This window comes from Balaenoptera physalus (genome assembly GCF_965194825.1).
Source record: "Balaenoptera physalus genome assembly, chromosome: 19".
Taxonomy (NCBI): Eukaryota; Metazoa; Chordata; class Mammalia; order Artiodactyla; family Balaenopteridae; genus Balaenoptera; species Balaenoptera physalus.
In genome coordinates, this window is record NC_138900.1 from 44,033,482 (window position 1) to 44,053,722 (window position 20,241).

The window sequence follows — 20,241 nt, forward strand, 5'->3', positions numbered from 1 at the left end:
CTACTTTTACAAGTTTTAACATCTGCATTCCTGTATGAAAACTTTCCCTGCTCAATCTTGTTTCTTCTCTCTTTTATCTTTGACTCCTAGTTCTGATTTAGCGTTTGCTTCCAGGAGGACCCAACTGGCACAGCTGGACTAGCCTTTACATACACTGTGTTTATTTAACGTCCCTGTTGGTATCTTGCTGTGTGATCATTGCCAAACCATTTATCATTTCTGGTTCTTTATAATGAAGACTCTTACAAATAAAAGTGATCCTTATGATAATTTAGTTGAACGTGCTAGAATTCTAATTAGAGTTTATGACTCTGTTCATTGATCTTCATCTGATGGGAAAAAAAAGTGATGACAACAAAGGTATTTATAAAAATATATTTCACAAAGTAGGAAACAATACAGGAGTTTCTCTGAATACAATACATGGAGTAAATAAACAATATTGCATTAAAGCAAAGTAGAAAATTAAAATGATCTGCATGTAGTACTTGAGTTTTATCATACATTTTCTACTCCTAAATGGCAGGTTTGCATTAAAAATTGAATATGCTCACATCTTCTAGTGCTATTCTCTTTTGGAGTCTAAGACATTCTGTGCATCACCATGAAGATCAGGGAGAGAAGTGCTAAAAACAGAAGCAGTAAAATTATGTACAAATCAGTTCCTGCTCTAAAACTGTGGAGGCAACTTGAAGCATGTTTATTGGGCAGGGCATTATGTAGGCATCTAAAAGTCTAGAGTTTAAATATCACATGAATCAATATACTTTCAGATGTTTGTGCTTGTAGTAAAAACACCAAATACTAGGATTATGAACAAAATAGAAAACAGTCCAAAAGTTTCTCTGGGAAAATGCTGTTCCTGCCATCACCAGTCACAATAACACTTTCTACTCTAAAGAGACTATTAGCTTCCCTTTTGATAATATTGCCTGCCATACTCATCTCATCAAAATGTACATGTATTAAACATTCATTGTATATATATTTATATAAAACAATCTAAAGTATTATTAATGGATATAATTTAGTGTTTTTTTCATATAGTCCCTTAATCTATAGATTACCAACCTTAATAAATAAAAGCATTAATGGACATCAATAAAATATTTATTTCGAGGATTAAACAAATAAATTCACGCGCTAGCAATAAAATCATCTGTCTCTTATGTAGTCCACTGTGTGACACAGTTTATCTTTGTGTCCTTGTGGGAGAAGATGAACCAGGGGGAATGAGTAATCCTGCTTCCAGAGAACAAGCCTGTTTGAATGGGATTTCTCTCCTCCCACTGTTGATTTGGCAATCCCCACCCTGGAATGGATTACAAACATGTGAATATTTTAAGGCTCGACACAATATTTAAAGATGCTATTCAGTCTCTGATGAATGGGGCCAGCAATTATGTACAAGGTGTGGTCACCGTACCGTATAATCTAGGAGGCCTCCCAAAACTCCAAAAAGTCAGAGTGTACAGCAGACCAAGTATTGCTTTATCATTTGTGGCGGGATCCTTATTGGTGAAGGGGAAAAAACCATTTGCATTTAAAAAAAATCCTTGCAGAAGACACATATCAATAGCAAATTTCTTGCAGGTCCATTTTTCTAAGAAAGCACCTTTTTAAGTTTGAATTTTTCCTCCTTTTAAACCATTTCTCTAAGGACGAGCCAGGATCCCAATCTTTGTGGTGGTCAGGTAAATATCAAATATCCAAAGACTTCTAGACACTCCACATACTTTAATTCACACTCCACAAGATTTATAACCTCCTAACATATACTTTTTTATTTTTATTATTACTTTTTTGGTTCAACATTAAAATGTAGTTGAGTTTATAGATGATTGGTGCTAAACTTGCCTCTAAAACAAATTGCCACATTGGTTGTATCTAAGGGGAGTGACCCTAGAATATTACAGAATGCTCAGTTCCCACTGATTTATTCGTAATCCACTGTCAAGTTTCTTTGTCACTTTCACCGACAGAGTAGAGTTCGCCCAGTCTCTTAAAGCGGGGACCCCAGTCACTGAGGTAGTCAAAGTTCTGATCCGAGTCTGAGGTGGTGGATTCCAAGGAGCTGAGGGAGCCAGCCACGGACCCTCGGCCTTCATAGCCATAAATCTGAATGGAGTCATACGGTGGGGCTGTGGGGTCGTTATCTGCCTCGTGTAGCCGCACATTTATAAATTCATCCACATCAACACCGCTCGGAACTGGAGCAAGCCCTTGCCTTGGCATAAACTGCAAATCTGGTTTAATATCTTTACGGGGTAAAAATCCGTTAATTCCATCTGGGTTTTGTAAAGTTGCAATGTCAAAAGCCTCCGTGTCTTCTTCCCCTCCTCCTTCATCATCATAGCGAATGATGTTTTCTCGCACATCTTCATCATCTTTGATAATTAATGGCTCGTTTTTATGTCGCCGCAGCGTTACAAACAGCACCACGATGACTACAGGAAAAACACAAAATAGCGATTAGCCAGACTCACATATAATTTCACAAGCAACACATCGTGTATGTTAAGAGAGAGGGGCGCTATTTAAAAACTTATGAGCACGTAGCTTTCATGCATTCACTTGGGAATTAAGTGAAATACCTTTCTGAAGTATGAGCATTGAATTTTGAGTGAATACTATTCCAGGTTGCTTCTGTTTATTAAATGGTGATGAAGAAGCTGGGTTAAAAGAACAAGTTTGCATCTATTTATGGTGAAAGCTGCATTTAATACCGTTAGGAGCTCTAGAGTAAATGGCACAAAACGGGAAACAGCACAGATAGCATAACTAACTTGCTGTGTATCTTGGGCAGGTCGTTCAATATTTTTTGGCTCCATGACCCTCTTCTGTAAAGAAAAAGGAGCTGAATAGATCATATCCAGTACATTTTGTGTTTTTTTAAAATCAGTACATTTTGTGTTTTTTTTAAATCAGTCCTTCAAGACTCTTTCCAATAAAACAATGTCCATTCACAGATGAAATGCTATATTAAGGTGAATGTCAACTTTGCATGGGCAACTTCTTCTCTTGTATGAAAGCTAGCACTCCGCTATCTGGTAAGGTAGGCCTAAAGGTGGGGGAAGGGAGAGGAACACATGAAAAACTAGCCAGATCAGCCACACCAAACTTGGGCTAATGACATTAAAAAAACGTGGCAGGAAACGATGATCAACTCAGGGTACTGGGTGAACAGAACAGGTGTAACCAGGAAGGTAAAAACTGACATAACCTTTATCTAAGGGCAGGATAAGATGTAACTTTCCTTTTGTGTGTCTTCCTACTGTCTAATCTCATTTTTATAATTGGATTTTTTAGTAGAAAAGTTACAAAAACTTTTCCTTATTTTGCAATCTTCATCTAAATTTGATTGTAGTATCAAGGAAAATATCTGAGAAACAATGCAATTTTGAAGAAAATGTATTTTTTGTTTGCTTGTTTTTTTTGGTTTCTTTGTTTTTATCTTACCAAGTTTTGTGATTGGATGGACTCAGTAACCCAATCTATACATTGTTTAGATAAAAGAGTATTTTGGACATATGTGTGCCCCCATTGAAGTAAACTGGTGTGTATCAGAAGATCTGGAGGCCTTCTTATGTAATAGTTGCTGTTGTAACCACGTAAAGGTCCATCCCCACTTCCACCACCATTATGCTTAGTCTTTTCACCAGTGATGGGATTAAAAAAGGCACTGAATAGTTCTCTCCAATTGAATATTTACTATTACAATTCTTTTTTTCTTCCCTTCTCTTAGTGACCTCAAAGCTTGGAGAAGTATATACAAAGGAATTTTTCTTCCAAAGAATGCTGATTAGGGTTTTCTAGGCTGGGTTAGGGTTTTCTGTCCTTCTTTACAGTCATTTATGAACCAGAAAAATGGTGACCATTAGGCTATGAAGAAAATACATACCTAGCAGCAAAATGATGCATGCTAATATGGCAATTAAGGCGCCCATACTGAGTCCAATCGGAAGTACATAAGCTTCAACATTACAAGACTGGACAACACCATCACTGCTGCAGCCACAGACCCGGATGGTCAGGGTACTGGTGCTGCTCAGAGGAGGATTCCCACTATCACTGATTATGATTGGTAAAAGATAGACTTCTTGCTTCTGGCGGTTGAATCCATTATGCTTTGCCAAAATGCTGAGGGAATTATCTGGAAAAAGTGAAAATTACAATAGTTTGCATCATTTCAAAACGGCTGCCCAAACAACACTTGTTTTTCTAGTTCATAAATCCTCTGCAAGCCTCAAAACAATCCCAACTCCACTGAACCACTCCAGCTCTCTCCCTCTCCCCTTGCCCACTTTCCCAATTGACATGGACCAAAACATCCACACCCTGACAGGTTCAATGAGCTTGGTCTCAGGATAAACTAATGGAGTTTTACCACCACCTTGTAAATGCAAAAGATTTCTTTTACAAAAATGATCTTCAAGTGTCCTTTTAGAAGACACAAATTACCCCAAGTCCCCATAAATAAGTTTAATGTTCTCTCGTTTGTCCTGATAATGCAAACTTGGCAGAATTTCATAACATTTGAAAGTCATGTTTGAGAAGCTTTGTGTTAAAAGTAGACTATATGACAGTATGGCATACAAAACAATGCATTTGACTCCCACAGGTACCTAAAAACAGTCACTCATGCTCTAGAGCATTTTACACTAACATGTAACAAAAGTCTCATTTACTGCCAATTGGAGTAGATATGCCACATATTTTAAAATTCTGCAGAGAAGACCTCTAGTGGTTACACAAATAAGAATTAAGTGATGAAAAGTCATAGGAGCAGGTGGTACATTTTTAATGTATTAATTAATTATATGGAAATGTATATTGGTTATCTGGAGCAACACGTAAGGACATTTAAGCAATACTTAATGGCATACTTCAGCTCGATGTAGAACTGGCCAGTGAGAAGTGATTGGTCCCGTGGTAGCCCTATGTTTCTCAAAATTTCACCCCCAAAATGAACTTTTTATTGTCATTCATCCCTATCTCATGAACTATAGCTATATATGTGTGTATATATGTATATATATATATACATATATATATAAATTATTAATCTATTTTCTCATTTTGATTAATGAAAGACATAGGTCTATTCAACATGGGAACACTGATTATTTCACACTGATATTCCGGCCAAAAGCAAATAAACATAACTTTGGTTAATGTGTGCAGTACAATTTGGGCAAAATGATTATTTCAGTTGGGATTTTTTCAAATATTGGCAAGTTTGCAGACCCCAGAACACTTGTCTACCTCGCTGTTGCATATTAAGGCAGGCATTCCAAACCATTGCTGTCCAGTTCCTGGTCATCAGTGTCCTACTCGTTTCCAGAATACACAAATACATGAATAGATATTCCACTCAAATGATTTTAAGTAAATGTGTTAAATCTTCTGTACCATATAGTACTATACCAGAATTCAAAAAAAGTGACATTCCCTAAAATAAATGTATAAATTATATTTGGTTTTGCTTTTTTTAAGATATATGTGGACCTACAATGCCTTGCTAGTAAGCAGTTAAAGAGAAAAAAAAAGAGAAAACTCTGAGTTAACAATTTTTTTTTTCTAAAGTATTGCTGGTTGTGCCTCATTATTTAGCAATTTGAAGAGTGAAAAGAAGTCTCTAGTGGAAGTAAGCAGTGGTATTCCAAATGATCTAGTAATCTTTATTTCCATGACATAGAAGGAAATACCACTAAGCTAAAAGCAGGAGAACATCATCTCAAAAAAGATACAGAATATATAGATAGCTGTGTTACATTTCCAGAAAGTGTGTGACAAGATTGAATACAGTTAAAATTAGTACAAGGAACATTTGTGGGTGATTTCATGTGCCATAGTTCAAAACAGAAGATGGGAATTGTTCTTCAAGATGCAATTAATAAAATTACAACGAGGCTTTTGTCTTTTTGTGGTTAACATTATTTATATGAGAAACTATCTTTGCATATTCGCTCTTTAAAACAAACTATAATGATAATTTAGAAACTGCAGCAGGAGTAGTACTCATTGCAGAACAAAACTATCTCCTTTATTACTTAGAAAAGCATTGATGGGTCTAAGACCAAACTCATACTCATATTTTTTACTACTCCTGGTATCTGCAGATGTTGCTCCCTTTCTATATAAAGAAAATTATTGACTGAGTAAAGGGAGTCTATGAGTCATTTTTGCTAAAATTTACCTGCTACTTCCAGGCAAATTTACCTGCTACTTCCAGGCAAAGTCAATTACCTATTTGCCTATTAATTTTTTACCATATTTTTGATTGGAACTTGCATTTATTAATTATTCAGTTATTTCATTAGGCCAAATTGAATTGTCATTATTTTACACTCAAAAAAACATTGAATATTAGCAGTTTCACACACTTCAAATTCATGTATTTGAAATACATGTTTCTTTCAATCTACATGTTGCAAATATCTTTAACAAAGTTCTGGTTTGTTTCTTTAAAACATATGATGCCTTTTCATTTTATTAAAATTTTAATCTCAATGTAGTCAATTTTATCAGTCTCTCTCTTTTTTTTTTTTTTTATAATTTGTATTTATTTATTTTTGGCTGTGTTGGGTCTTCATTTCTGTGCGGGGGCCACTCTTCATCGCGGTGCGCGGGCCTCTCACTATCGTGGCCTCTCTTGTTGCGGAGCACAAGCTCCAGACGCGCAGGCTCAGTAATTGTGGCTCACGGGCCTAGTTGCTCCGCAGCATGTGGGATCTTCCCAGACCAGGGCTCGAACCCGTGTCCCCTGCATTGGCAGGCAGATTCTCAACCACTGCGCCACCAGGGAAGCCCCTATCAGTCTCTTTAATGATTAGTAGTTTAGCCTTATTTTTTAAATTATTAATTATATAAAAATTACTTCTCATAATGTTACCTTTCACGTTTAAATAGTTGTATGGAATTGTTTTTTGCTGTACTGATTATTGATTTTCCCAAGGTTAATTATAGAGTAACTTATCCCTTACCCACTGATCTTCAATTCTCAGTCTCTCACAAATCAAATTTTTTTGCATCTTCATCCTTTTAGGCTCTCTATCATGTTCCAATGCTACGTTTTTCTAATCCTGCATCAATACCATGCTTTTTATGTATGAAAAATTTTTAATAAATCTCGATGTTTGTTAGGGTATTTTCCCCTATCGTGTTCTTCTTTAGGAATATTTCAGCTATTCTTGTTCATTTGCTAATCTCTGACAAATATAGAAGAGATTATCAAGTTCCATGAAAATTCCTGTAAGAGTTTTAGTAGAAATTATATTAAGATGTAAATAAATTGAGAGAATTGACAGCTTTATTATGTTTAGTCTTCTATACCAATATTGTGGTTTCTTTATTTTCTTTAATGTATGTTAACAAAATGTTTTTATTTTAGCTACAAGAGATTTTCACATATTTTTTACACTTATTATTAGTACTGCATGTACTTTGTTTCTTTAGTAAATACTACCTTTTTAAAATTATATTTTCATCTCATTGTTCATCTGATTGTTTTATGCATTGATTTTAATTCTAGTAAACTCCTAAACCTTTTTTTTACTTATAAAAATATATCTCAACACAGAGATATGTGTGAGGAGCATGATAACATGAGGAACTCCACGGAATTGCTCCCCAGTGGAACTCGTGAGAATTATAAAATAACATTTAAAAAAATTAATGTCTCTGGAAATGGTCCTGGAGACAAGCAGCAAATGCAGAAACGTTTATTCAAGAAAATCTATTAGAGTCTGGTGGGAATGATGAGAATGTAGTGTGTCAACCAGAACCTAGTTCCTTCATCCCTTCTCTCAGCTCTGTGAGATGGAAACTCCACTCCAAACTGGTTCAACAGGGCTCCCCCCACCCACCCCAGCTAGCAGTTGGAGGGCAAGGTGTTGCCAGTTCTCACCCTGCTCCTAGCTACCTATTGATCAACTAAATTCTGAATTGGTATGGCCAAGAAGAGGGACTCCTTTCTTCTTTACAGCCTATACTTGTGCAACAGAGGCTCTACCTTGGCAAGGCTTCACAGGGAATACAGGGCCAAAATTGTGCTTGCCCTGGACTGCAAAGCCGTGGTTTCACACTGGGAGAGCCAAGCCAAAAAGACTTGAGGCTACTGTTCCCTTGCATCAAGTGCCCAGCTCCTAAAGTAGAGGCATCACTCAGAGAAACCCAGCATAGTCTCCAATTCAGCTCCAAAGCCAATGGCTCAAAGTTTTGCCTCAGTGGAGAAGCAAAGAACCCAGGAAAGAGAGGCAGAGGAGCCTGCCAGGTTCAGAACAAATCTGAAACACTTGCCAAGGGAAATACCCTTTTGAAGGAGCCCAAATTGGGTTGGATTAGTCTGTAGAACAATTTAGGGCCCCAAATGAAAAACAATACAGAAATCATCTGGCAATCAGTGGAGTTTAACAACTTGGGCGTAGTCAGGGAAAGAGACAGAAAACCCTGCCAAAACCACTGCCATTCGAGCGTGACTGCGGACATACCCAAGGCTGGGATCCCCTGAAGTGAAACATTAGAGGCTTAACACTGCAGAGGGGAAGTAGACTTTACTAAAGTAATCTAGCCGATCATTAAACAAATAAACAAGGAAATTACAGTAACAGGCCTTCAGTGAAAAGTCAATATCAGATTTGCTATAATATATTCTCTAAAAATGTCCAGTCTTCAACAAAAGATTACAAGATATACAAAGAAACAAGAAAGCATGACCCATAAACTAGAGGAAAACAAAACAAAACAAAAAAGCAGGCAAAAGAAACTGTCCGTGAGAGCAAACAGATATCAGATTAACCAAAGACTTCTAAGGATCCATTGTAAACGTGTTCAATGAACTACAGTAAGCCTTTAAAGAAGGAAATGAAGGCGTGATGACAATGTCATATCATAGAGAATATCAAAAAAAGAACATAATGGAAGATGTGGAGTTGAAAAGTACAATAACTAAAATGATAAATTACAAACTATAAATTTGAATCGGCAAAAGAAAGCATTAGTGAACTTGGAGATAGATCAATAGAAAATATGCAAGCTGAAGAATATAGAGAAAAAAGAAAGAAGAAAAATGAAGAGAACCTCAGAAAAATGTGGGACATCATTAAGTGCACAAATATACCTGAAATGAAAATACTAGGAGACAAAGAAAGGAAAAGAAAAAATATGGCTGAAAACTTCAAAAAATTTTGGAAACATTAGTCTCCACATTCAGAAAGCTCAACAAACATCAAGAACGTAAACACAAAGAGATTCACAAAGAGACAGAAAAAAAAAAAAATGCTGCAAGTCAAAGTGCTGAAAGCAAGAGAAAATTGACTCATCACTTCCAAGGGAACCCCAATAAGATTAACAACTAAATTTTTATAGAAATAATGGTCACCAGAAGGAAGAGGGCTAGCACATTCAAAATGCTCAAAGCAAAATCTTTCAACCAAGCATCACGTATTCAGCAAAGCTATCTTTAAAAAAAATGAAATAGAGACATTCCCAGATTACAAAAAAACTGAGGGCATTTGTTACCAGCAGACATGTCTTAGAAGAAACAGGAAAGGAAGTTCTTCAGACTGAAAAGCAAATATCCCCAGATGGTAATTCAACTTCACATTAAAAACAAAGAGCATCAGGAAAAGTAATTATGTAGTTACCAAAGACAGTATAAATGCATAGTTTTTCTCTTTTCTTTTCTTAACTTTTAAAAAGCAATTGTATAAAACAATGTATACGTAATATATTATTGAGGATATAATAACTAGAAATTCAGAAGTAATAGTTTGGTATTCCAATATTCTCCTTTCAGTAATGGATAAAAAAACTAGTCAGAAATAAAGGCAACAGAAGATTTGAACAACAATATAAACCAACTATACCTAACATATTTATACAACACTCTACCCAAATACAGCAGAATAAATATTCTTCTCAAGTACACATGGAACATTCTGCAATGTATATCATAGGCTAGGCATAAACTAAACCTCCATAAATTTAAAAGGATATAAATAATACAAAGTGCATTCTCTGACAGTAATAGAATGAAATTAGATATCAATAATAGAAAAAAATTTGGGGAAACTCATAAATATGTGGAAATTAAACAATGCATTCCTCAATAACCAATGATTCAATGAAGAAATCAAAAGGAAATTTTGAAAATGTGAGATAATGTAAGTGAAAATGCAGTCAATCAAAAAGTAATGGATGCAGCTATAGCAGTGCTTAGAGAGATACTTATAGCTTTAAATGCCTATATTAATTTTTTTTTCATCTTAACTATACTAACAAGAACCTCACATACAATTCTGAGTATAAGAAGTTATGGTAGACACCTGTACCTTGTTCTTGATATTAAAAAAGAGAAAATAGCTTTTGACTTTCAACATTAAGTAAGATGATTGATGGTGTTTATTTGAAGACACTTTTTGTAAAAGTGCACTCTCATTTCTTTCTTTTTAATTTTTTCTTTTGTTTTATTTGTTTTACAATGATGCAAAGGGAAAAGGCAGTCATATCAAGGATAGTAACTTAGCTGTTCACTACCTCTAAACTTGGCTTCAATTGTATTATTGTGTTATTTAAAAATCTTCTTTCCAGTCCTTCATATTTGCATGCATTTCCATTTTATATCATCTTGTTTTCTCTACAACTTAACCTGTTCTATCCTTATGGCTTCTTCCCTTACTTATTATATTTACTGCATTCATTTATTTTTCTTTTTGAGCATAACCAATATAAGAGGATACCTTGATAATGATTTACTAGAGAAAACACAGACATTTTCTAAAACTGGAAAATATATGAAACAAAAAGAGGAAGTGACCATTGATTTTTTAAAACAAATTAAATCTTTTGAATTTGAGTATATAATGACAGAATTTGACAAAAGATAGAAAGATATTGTGCCAAGATCTATTTAAGAAGAGAATGGACCAAAAGCATTTGGCATTCTCTAGGGTGGACGAATATCCAGGTGGATAGACTAATGTCCATGGATATGCTACCCATATAGTGCAGTTGAGTTGCTTTGAGATAGGAACATATCGTAACCTTATCACCTAGTTCTCTGATATTCTCAATAGGTGAAATATTTAAATATTTGTATTCCCTATTATTTTTCTCAGTTACGGATTTTCCTGTTTTCTCATCCTCCTGGAATGTTTTGCTTATGAGCCTTACACCAAGGAGGATGAATGACTCTATTTTCAAAACCTTGCTTCATACTCCACACCCATTTGTTTCTGTTTATGACCAACTGTCGAAGGAAAGATCATGAAGGGGAGTTAAAGTGGACTAATAGCCCCAGGCATGCTTCAAATGACGCTATTCCTAAAATAGTGGTTTGTTGCATTCCTTACTCCTTGTCTGAGTAATACAAGGTATATACCAAATAAATAGTAAAGGAAGGACCAGGTAAATAGTAGGTGCATAGGCTTGCTTGCTTTCAGATAGCACATTACAGTTATACCATTATGTATGAAATTTCTTTCAGATTCTGACAACAGATTAATTTTGAATAAAAATAGTTACTTGTATTCTTAGTTTTGTCGTTTTGTTATTCCAGAGCATTTGTTGTAATTTTACTGGAAATTGCTAGAGGCTGTAACAAAGGCAGCCATTTTAAAATTAAGTGCTTAGAATTTTTATGCAACAGTTTTGACATTATAGATAATATTAAGACAAATAGATAATATTCAATAAAATGTGTGCATTATCTCACTAAACTCTAAGCCCCTTGAGGGAGACTAGCCTTAGTCACAGCTCTAGTCTCAGTCTCCAGCACAGGACTTGGTGCAGAACAAAGATTCTTATGACAACATTAGTCACATTGTTTAACCTACTTTTATTTGGTCTTGCCACTCTTCTTTCTCTCTTTGTTCCAGCCCTCCTGGTCTTTTCTGAGTTAAGGATTTTCTGTCCTCAGGGCTTTCATATTTGCTCTTTTTTCTGCCTGATAATCTCTCTATCCCTCCTCAGCCCTAATTTGAATTATTAAAATTTATGCATTCTTTATGTCTGTGCTTAAATATCACTCCTTTGGGGAAATTTTCTTTTACTAGTTGTCCCCAGTCTCCTCAGATAAATTAGTTATGTAATCTTCTAAAAACCTTTTTATTTTCATCAAAACACTTACCACAAAGAAATGATATCATAATGGGGATATCATAGACCCTGGGGATACATAAATAAACTAGGGAACTTCCAAGTAACAAATAACCAATTTATGATGCATAATGAATACTCAGCAAATATTTGCTGAATAAATGAAGAAGTAATCATTAGCCATACTTTGTGGGGCTCATATCTATTTCCATTCATGTTATTTTGTCACGGGGGGTTATATGTAGTTCAAAATAAGTCAGTGAGAAGAATCAATTTCAGGCTGTTGGAAAGCATATATAGCCAGGGTCTTATATGGAAATTTAAGAGAAATATTGATGGTTTCCAAGTCTTTCCCTGGACATGCCTCATATCATGTAACATGAGCAATAAATTGAGGTTGCTTATATTTAAGTAGAGAAGGCTCAGAGGGGAAGAAAAATTGCTCTAAAATATCTGAAATACCATCATTTAAAGAGGTGCACATCAGAATTCTCTTCTACTGAGGAGTCTAGGAGGAATTTCCTCTTTGATTCTTGATATTCAGTCTTTGAATCATTTGGAATTGGAAATCAAAGGACATTTTCTCATACAACATTAATATCCTTATAAGAAAAGTTTCCTTTAGCAAATAAGTCAATAAGTGTTTGTTATAGACTGAAAGTTTGTGTAGCCCAATAATTCATATGTTGAAACCCTAACCCCCCCCCCACACCCCCAGTGTGGCTATATTTGGTGACGGAGCTTCTAAGGAAGTAATTAAGGTTAAGGAGGTTTATAAGGGTGGGGCCCTGATACTACAGAATTGGTGTCTATAGAATATAGAGACACCAGAGAGCTCTCTCTTTCTCCACCTGTGGGCAAACAAAGAAGAGGTCATATGGAGCACACAGAGAGATGGTGGCCACCTATAAGCAGCCAAAAGAAGAGGGTTCAGGATGAAACACATCTTGCCTACCCCTTGATCTTGGATTTCCTCACCTCTGGGACTGTAAGAAATAAAATTGTGTTGTTGAAGCGACCAGTCTGAAATATTTTGTTATAGCAGCCTCAGCACACTAGGTAGTGCTATGGTCACTTATTAATTCTATATGCATACTCCATGAAAAACTAAAAAGTCTATCTGAAGAGACAGGCGGTGCCTACCTGGATAATTCTTCAACTCTATTTGTGTAATTTTCCCCACAGTCCTAAGTTCCTTCCTTCCTTCCTTCTTTCCTTCCTTCCTTCCTGCCTTCCTTCCTTCCTTTCTCCCTTCCTTCCTTCCTTCCTCCCTTCCTTCCTTCCTTCTTTCTATTTATTTTCTTTGGCCATTATTATTGCTGTTATTATTTAAATATCCCATGTTCTTTCCCCATTGTCTATTTTTTTTTTCCAGATAAAATAAAGCAGGCAAATCTAAATTCTCTATTTGTTTCAGTGTAGTTCATCTGTTGTTGTTGCCCTGATGCAGAAAGTTTACTTTGGTCTAGGTCCCATTTATTTGAAATCATGGAGTTATGGCTTTTGTTTATCCTGTTATATGCAAGCAAAAGCAACAAGGAGCCAGAGTTAATGGAGGCACTTGCCAGACAAATGTTTATGACAAAGGAATAGATGAAAAGAAGATCAGTAGATATTATGCCTTTTTGAGAAATGTCTCCTGTCATTTGACTTGCAAATTTAATTCAAATTTTCTTGGTCAAATCAAATGGAATGAAAATGGCAAGAAGGCCAAAACCAAAGGAAAATGACACTCTGTTCAGTAGGTATGGACAAGAGATTTAATTAAGTTCTTATCATTGTGTTGTGTCTGTTATTTCTAAAAACCTAGGAAAGCAATAAAGATACAAATCCGTGGATTTCAGCATACTAGATATATACATATATAGTATCTAATATCTAGGAACATGAAGCAAAGATCATAACATCTACACTTCATTTATTTATTTTTACTCTAAACACTAAGTCTTCTTGGAAACAATCAGGCTATAATGAATTAATAAAAATTAGGACTCTGTGAAGCCAGTCTCCTCCAGTACCATTATAATTTCCTACATAATTCATTGAAAGTATACCAACATACTAAGTCTGCAACATGCAACTGGATATTCTGAGTCACCTAATTAGATCATTTGTCATTCTTTTCCCTTTTTTTTCCTCATTAGATAGTGCACCATGCCACCTGATGTCAATAATCTCAATATTTATATGAATGTTGACTCATTACCAAACCTCCTAATATTTAATAATAAAGTATGTATATCTAGCCATAAATGTTGACCAAGGTTTACTTTGGCTTTAGAAAAACTGTCACTGTGAATTCTTCTAGAAGTTCCTAGACTAATACCAAAGTTAATGTTTAGTCAACATTTTACAGTTACATATAGAATAAATTAGTGCTTTTTTAACAGAAAAAAACGTATTCCACTATAACCATGCAGCACTACAATTCTATAAATATATGAAAGATTGACATTTTGCAGAGGAAATGTACAGAGAGTGGGCTATGCTTTTCACTTTACAAAAGTTAGGACTCATTAAAGTAATCTATGAAATTTAAGCATCTTCTAAAATTCTTTAAGAATCTACATATACTGTTCTTAAATGGCTAATATAAGAGGAAATTTTTTCTTAGATCATATGAAGATGGTGTTCAAAGTAGTGGTCTGAATGGTGACCTCCAAAGAGACATGTATATATCCTTTTCCTTGGAACCTATGAATGTTACCTTACTTGGAAAAGGGTCTTTGTAGATGTAATCAAATTAAAAATCTTGAGATGAAGAGTTCATCTGGGATTACCTGGTGAGTCCTAAATCCAGTAACATGTATCTTTAAAAGAAAGTCCAATAACATGTGTCCTTATAAGAGTAAGTCAGAGAGAGATTTAACACAGAGAAGAAGGAGAGAGAATGTGACCACAAAGGCAGACATTGACATGATGTGGCCACAGCCATGGAATGCCTACAGCCAAAAGAAACTGCAGGAGACGAAGAATGAATTCTCCTCTATGGTTTCTAAGAGGGAGTGTGGTCCTGCCAGTACCTTGATGTCAGACTTCTGGCCTCCAGACTGTGAGAATACACTTCTGTTGTTTAGCTTCCCTGTTGGTGGTAATTTGTTATGGCAGCCCTAGGAAATTAATACAATCAATAAATCTGATTAAATATTATTTACAGAAGCAAGGTAGGCATTCTTATGGCCATTTTACCTATGAGAAACAGGTTTTTTTGACTGATGAAAGGTTTCTCAGCTGACAGTTAAGAATTACTAGCAAGTCCAATGTATTTCTACACTTTCTCTGTCATCTTAGCAAAAGCCACCTCAGGAAGCAAGGAGAAATGGGCTCTAAGAAGGTTATATTAAAGTTCAAGGATAAGATAAAAAAGAGAAAGTGTGTGGAGGAGGTTTTTCCATACCATGACACCTTTATCAGAGACAAGGTAAAAACTAAGTGGTCAAGGCCACTGGCAGGCAGAAATATAGTATTGTAGAGGCATCAAAAGGCATTCAGTACAACACTCTATCAATCTAAATCCCGTATCTTCAGAGTCAGTATAACATAGTATAGCATAGCATAGCATAACCTTGAATTAATTATCAAGAAATAAGCATTTTCGGTGCCAGAGAGGAATGCAAGTATCTCAAAGTCCAAGTTCCATGCTAGATATAATCACACTGCCCAAAGTCTTCTGAGTTTGATTATTTTTCTCCTGCACTTAATTTGCATGCTTGATCTTAATCAAAATGTTCCATGTATGTTATGCAGATCCCTTAGAGCTCAGAGGAAAGGCAGATTTATCTCACTCCAGGCACCAGGGAATGAGAGATGAAGATTAATATTACCTTCATTTTATCTGAGAAATGCCTGCATTAACTAACTCACAAAAGTGAAAACTATACCAAGACCCAATTTCTATTTTGTTTGAATGGAAATTTTAAAGCTTTTACAAATATCGACAGATCTGGAAAATAATATTTCTTATCTACTTGGATTTACACAGAACTGAAAAATGCATTAACATTTTTTAAGTGTACAGCTACTTAGGGGAAAAAATACAAAAACAAAACAAAGAAATACCAAGGTCTTTAGTGGAGTTGTAAACATTTCAGAAATTAACCTAATAGTGGTTAAAAATCCAGACATTGGAAAGCTAGCATTGTCAGGAGAATGACTTTTCTACCACATCTCTATTGATTGAATAGATATCTCTAAATATTTAAGAAACTGGGAGTCAGAGGTTAATTCATTTGCACTGGAGCTGATAAGTTTTTGCCCATTAACACATTTGTTATATAGGGTAGTTGGACCAGGAAATGAGATGATTTTAAAGCAGCAGTTAAAGTGAAGCATACATTGTGTATAAGATGGAAATCATTAAATATAGTGAATCGAGAGCTGAGGATATAAAAGAAAAAGGAAGTACCTAAAGTAGTTTGTATTCTAAATAACCTGCTTTGATTTGAGGGAGGTTAAGTATCCCTGGAAATCATCACTTTGGTAGACATCATCATCTTCCTGAAGATTTTGAATTTGCACGTATGAAACTAAGACCTAAGTGTCTTTAGGTGTTAGCTTCATACGTGCAAATGGTTTCTTAGTTTCGTAAGAAACTAAGTGAAAGCCACTAAAAATTGTACAAATTCATCTTCCTTTGCCATCACCCATGCCTCCATCTTAATGTCTTTCAAATCCACACTGACACATTCAGTTAATTCTCTCGGTTATTCAGTTCCTTTTATCTCCAAGACATCACTGTCAAGGAAAGTCTTCTTTGGCACATGTTTACCCAGCATGCTGCTATACAGTCAGGTGTGATGGTTTTCTGCCTCACCAACTGCAAGATCCTTGGATGCAGAGATTTTGTCTTCTTTAGTGAATGCATCCTATTGACTATCATATGTGTCACCATATGGCAATCTCCATGGTAAGATTTTAATTAATCCTTGTTGAATGAACAAATGGATGACTTTTTTAAATGATTACTGATCTCAAGGAACTTCTGACTCAGAAGGGCAGAGAAAATAACACATAACTAGCCAAAATGTGAGTCAGCTGATAGTCATTCTCTAATTGTGAGCCTTGTCCTTTCGTCTCTGCTCCTATACCTCGTGGTCCACTATGCCATTTGTACCTTGATTTAAGTTTCTATTATCGTAGATATAAATGAGGGATGCTTTAAGGAAAGAGTGACATGTGGGCTGGGTTTAGAGGAAAGGGCTGGTTTGTTAAGCTGGGGAAGTGCAAAGAATGGCATCCCTTCTTGTCCCTATAATTCTCATTTTTCTGTTCCATAGCATTCTGTCCTCATCGTTTTTTTCTAACCTCTTTATGATCTGTTTGAATCTGATTCACTTACCTGATTTCAAATACCAGACAATATTTTTCTAAAATCTTAGCCCTATGTCCCCTCCAGTTACCTATTGGGTACATTCACCTGGATGGTCAGTGCCACAAATTCAGTCTTTCAATAGTGTAACTAATAATATGTAATGCCTATTCTTCTCCATTTCTAAAAATCTCTTTCTTGATCCAGTTTCTCGTATCATCTTTCTGGCTACATGATTTTATACATCTTTCCCCTTGTATCCAATAAGCTCACATCTTCCTTTTCAATGTAGGGAAGTTGTGTCATCCTTCAGTAATCAGCTGAAATTTTACTCTTTCCTTTATGAAGGAGGCAATAGGAACAAACAGACTCCTAAGGATTTTGGAGGATCTAACTCAGAGATGTAATGGAGATTTGATTATAAAGTGAATGTAAAGCAAATATGATGGTTTTAGTTAGTTTGTTGAATAAATACATAATAGTCATCAGTGAATATAACACATAACAAGAGACTCAAAACGCAAAGCAGTACTTTGAGAAGTCCAAAATGTATCCAATGCTGCACAAATAGAATGCAATGAGAGGATCTTACATCACTAATGATACATACATTATTACATTCATTTTAAAAATAAAGTGCCTGTCATATACTAGGCTCTGATATATTTGGTCCATCTTGACACTCTAATTGTCAAGCCTTTTTAATGATCACCTGTGTTTGAGCAAATATTCACACAAACAGAAGCCAGGTGAAAAATTCAGATACAAATATCTGTCTGAGCATATTAAAAATGCATATTCTTGGATTTTGTTCTAAATTAACTGAATAAGAATTTCTGGGGCTAGGCCCTGGACATCTGCATTTCAAATAAATTTTGTTTGCATAAAAATCTTCTGGGATACCTGAGAGCCATTCTACTCTATTCTATTTCTTCCCTTAGGTGTTAGCAGTGGCTAATGGCTTGGCCCAAGCCCTCAGAGGCTCCACTGGGGAAGCTATTATGCTCTGGGTTTTGTAATCCAGCAGGGGTACCAGCTAATAGCAATTTTCCTGCATAATTCCTTCTTTTCTGGTTTAGTGGTAAAATAGCTGCTAAAAAAGAAGGGAAATGATGCAACAAAATGTGGCATCCTACAGCGAGCTGCAGTCCAGTGTTTGTCCTTGAATCATTTTAAAGTTTAATATGTTATATTAAAACAGCTTGGCTAAACATATATCTTTGGGCAGAAGTCTTAATATACTGTGAAGGCAAGAGGAAGGCAGTTATGTAGATAAAATTATCATTCAAGCAGTGGTCACATTATCATTCCTCCCAGGTTACTGGGAATGGCACGTGCTTTTGAATCTTAAAATCCACATTCTTTACAGTCTTGGAAATAGTACTGTTTTGATCATACAAAAATGACTTTACATTAAAGGTCAAACTGATTTGCTTTTCCTCAAATTCACCCACATATTAACAGGTTAAAACACAGATGGAGAGAGCAGAAATAAAATGATCGAAGAAAAAAGATACCTGTGTAGGTCACCCTTATGATTGAAATAGAAATCACATCAAACTCATTCAAACTCTTTTTATTGAAGATGTAATCTGATAAAACTCCCTATTGTTATACACTGTAGAGAAGTCTGAATACATTTTGAAGTCATGCATGATTTCATTTTAATACTTTCTTTTAAAATAAAAGGAATTTTTTGATGAGTCTTTTAAAATATTCTTAAGATGGTATTTGATTTTCCAAGCTTACCAGCCCCCATTGACAATGAATGTGTGGTATTTTCTAGCAGTGGGCAGTGATATAAAGATCCCTACCATCAGATTCTCCACATTTTGGAATTATGAGAGGTATGCTTAACAAATAAAGAGAATTTTAAGGGAATTTGTTCCCTTTTCAACTTTCTAATTCCTGAAAAGTTTATATTATGTGTAATTTCTTTAAGATGTGTATTCAGAATGCTTTGGAATGTCATATTAGATAATGTTCGGGCTTTGGAATCATTCCTAATTGTGTTTGCACCCTAATTTCATTACTTACCTCGTTGCATTTTCAAATAATTTCCCCAAGGTCATAGCAGGTACTCTTATTGTGCCCAAATTACTAATTAAGGAAATGAGGGTCAGGAGGTCTTTGAGGGGTAAATGTGTTTTTTTTTATCTAAAGTATATTTTCAGGGTCTGAAGCGTGCAGTGTTTAATGAAACTTAAAACAATAGTCATTATTATTAATATATGTAAGATTATCAGTTACTTTAGCTTTGAAATAAAGCAAAGCATTGCAATCTTTTAAGAATATTTGGATTTCATACTTTCATACTTTCCAATGAATTTCTACTTGAAAGCCTCAAAGATGAATACACACTAAATTATAAAGTAAAATATAAGGTAAAAAAATAAAATACATGTTAAGGAGTAAGACTCCACTTAAATTAAAAGAGTGTTTATTGTAGGTCAATTATATGTCAATAAAGATGACTTTTAAAATCGCCTAACATTTAATTTAAAACATCTGCCTTCTCCAGGCTTGGTTTTGCTTCAGGCTTGGAAGACAGCCCTCCAAAAGTAGGATATAAATTCTCTTCTGTCTCTATCCTTCTGCTTCCGCTTTCAGTCAGGTATCTGCTATATGTAATTCTGGCCTCCTTGTGATCTGTTCCAGGGAACACACGAATCAAAGAAAAGGGTATAATCTTGCATGGCTAATATAGCTGTAATTTGTTGCTGATGCCCTAAGAGTGAGATACAAAGTGCTAGTATTATTTTTTAACATCTTTATTGGAGTATAATTGCTTTACAATGTTGTGTTAGTTTCTGCTATACAACAAAGTGAATCAG

General features: G+C 35.2%; 1 protein-coding gene across 2 annotated transcripts in view; it reads right to left on the reverse strand.

The window, feature by feature from the left end:
• Positions 1–361: 361 nt before the first annotated feature.
• Positions 362–20,241, reverse strand: part of CDH8 (cadherin 8) — a 370,394-nt gene continuing 350,514 nt past the window's right edge. The window contains exons 11-12 of one of the 2 annotated variants that reach the window (XM_082439484.1): positions 3,902–4,153; positions 362–2,447 (exon numbers count right to left, since the gene is read on the reverse strand). In XM_082439484.1, coding sequence (XP_082295610.1) covers positions 1,954–2,447; positions 3,902–4,153 — 746 coding nt within the window. In that variant the 3' untranslated portion in view covers positions 362–1,953. The remainder of the gene's footprint in view (positions 2,448–3,901; positions 4,154–20,241) is intronic. The other variant, XM_082439485.1, reaches the window with a different exon arrangement.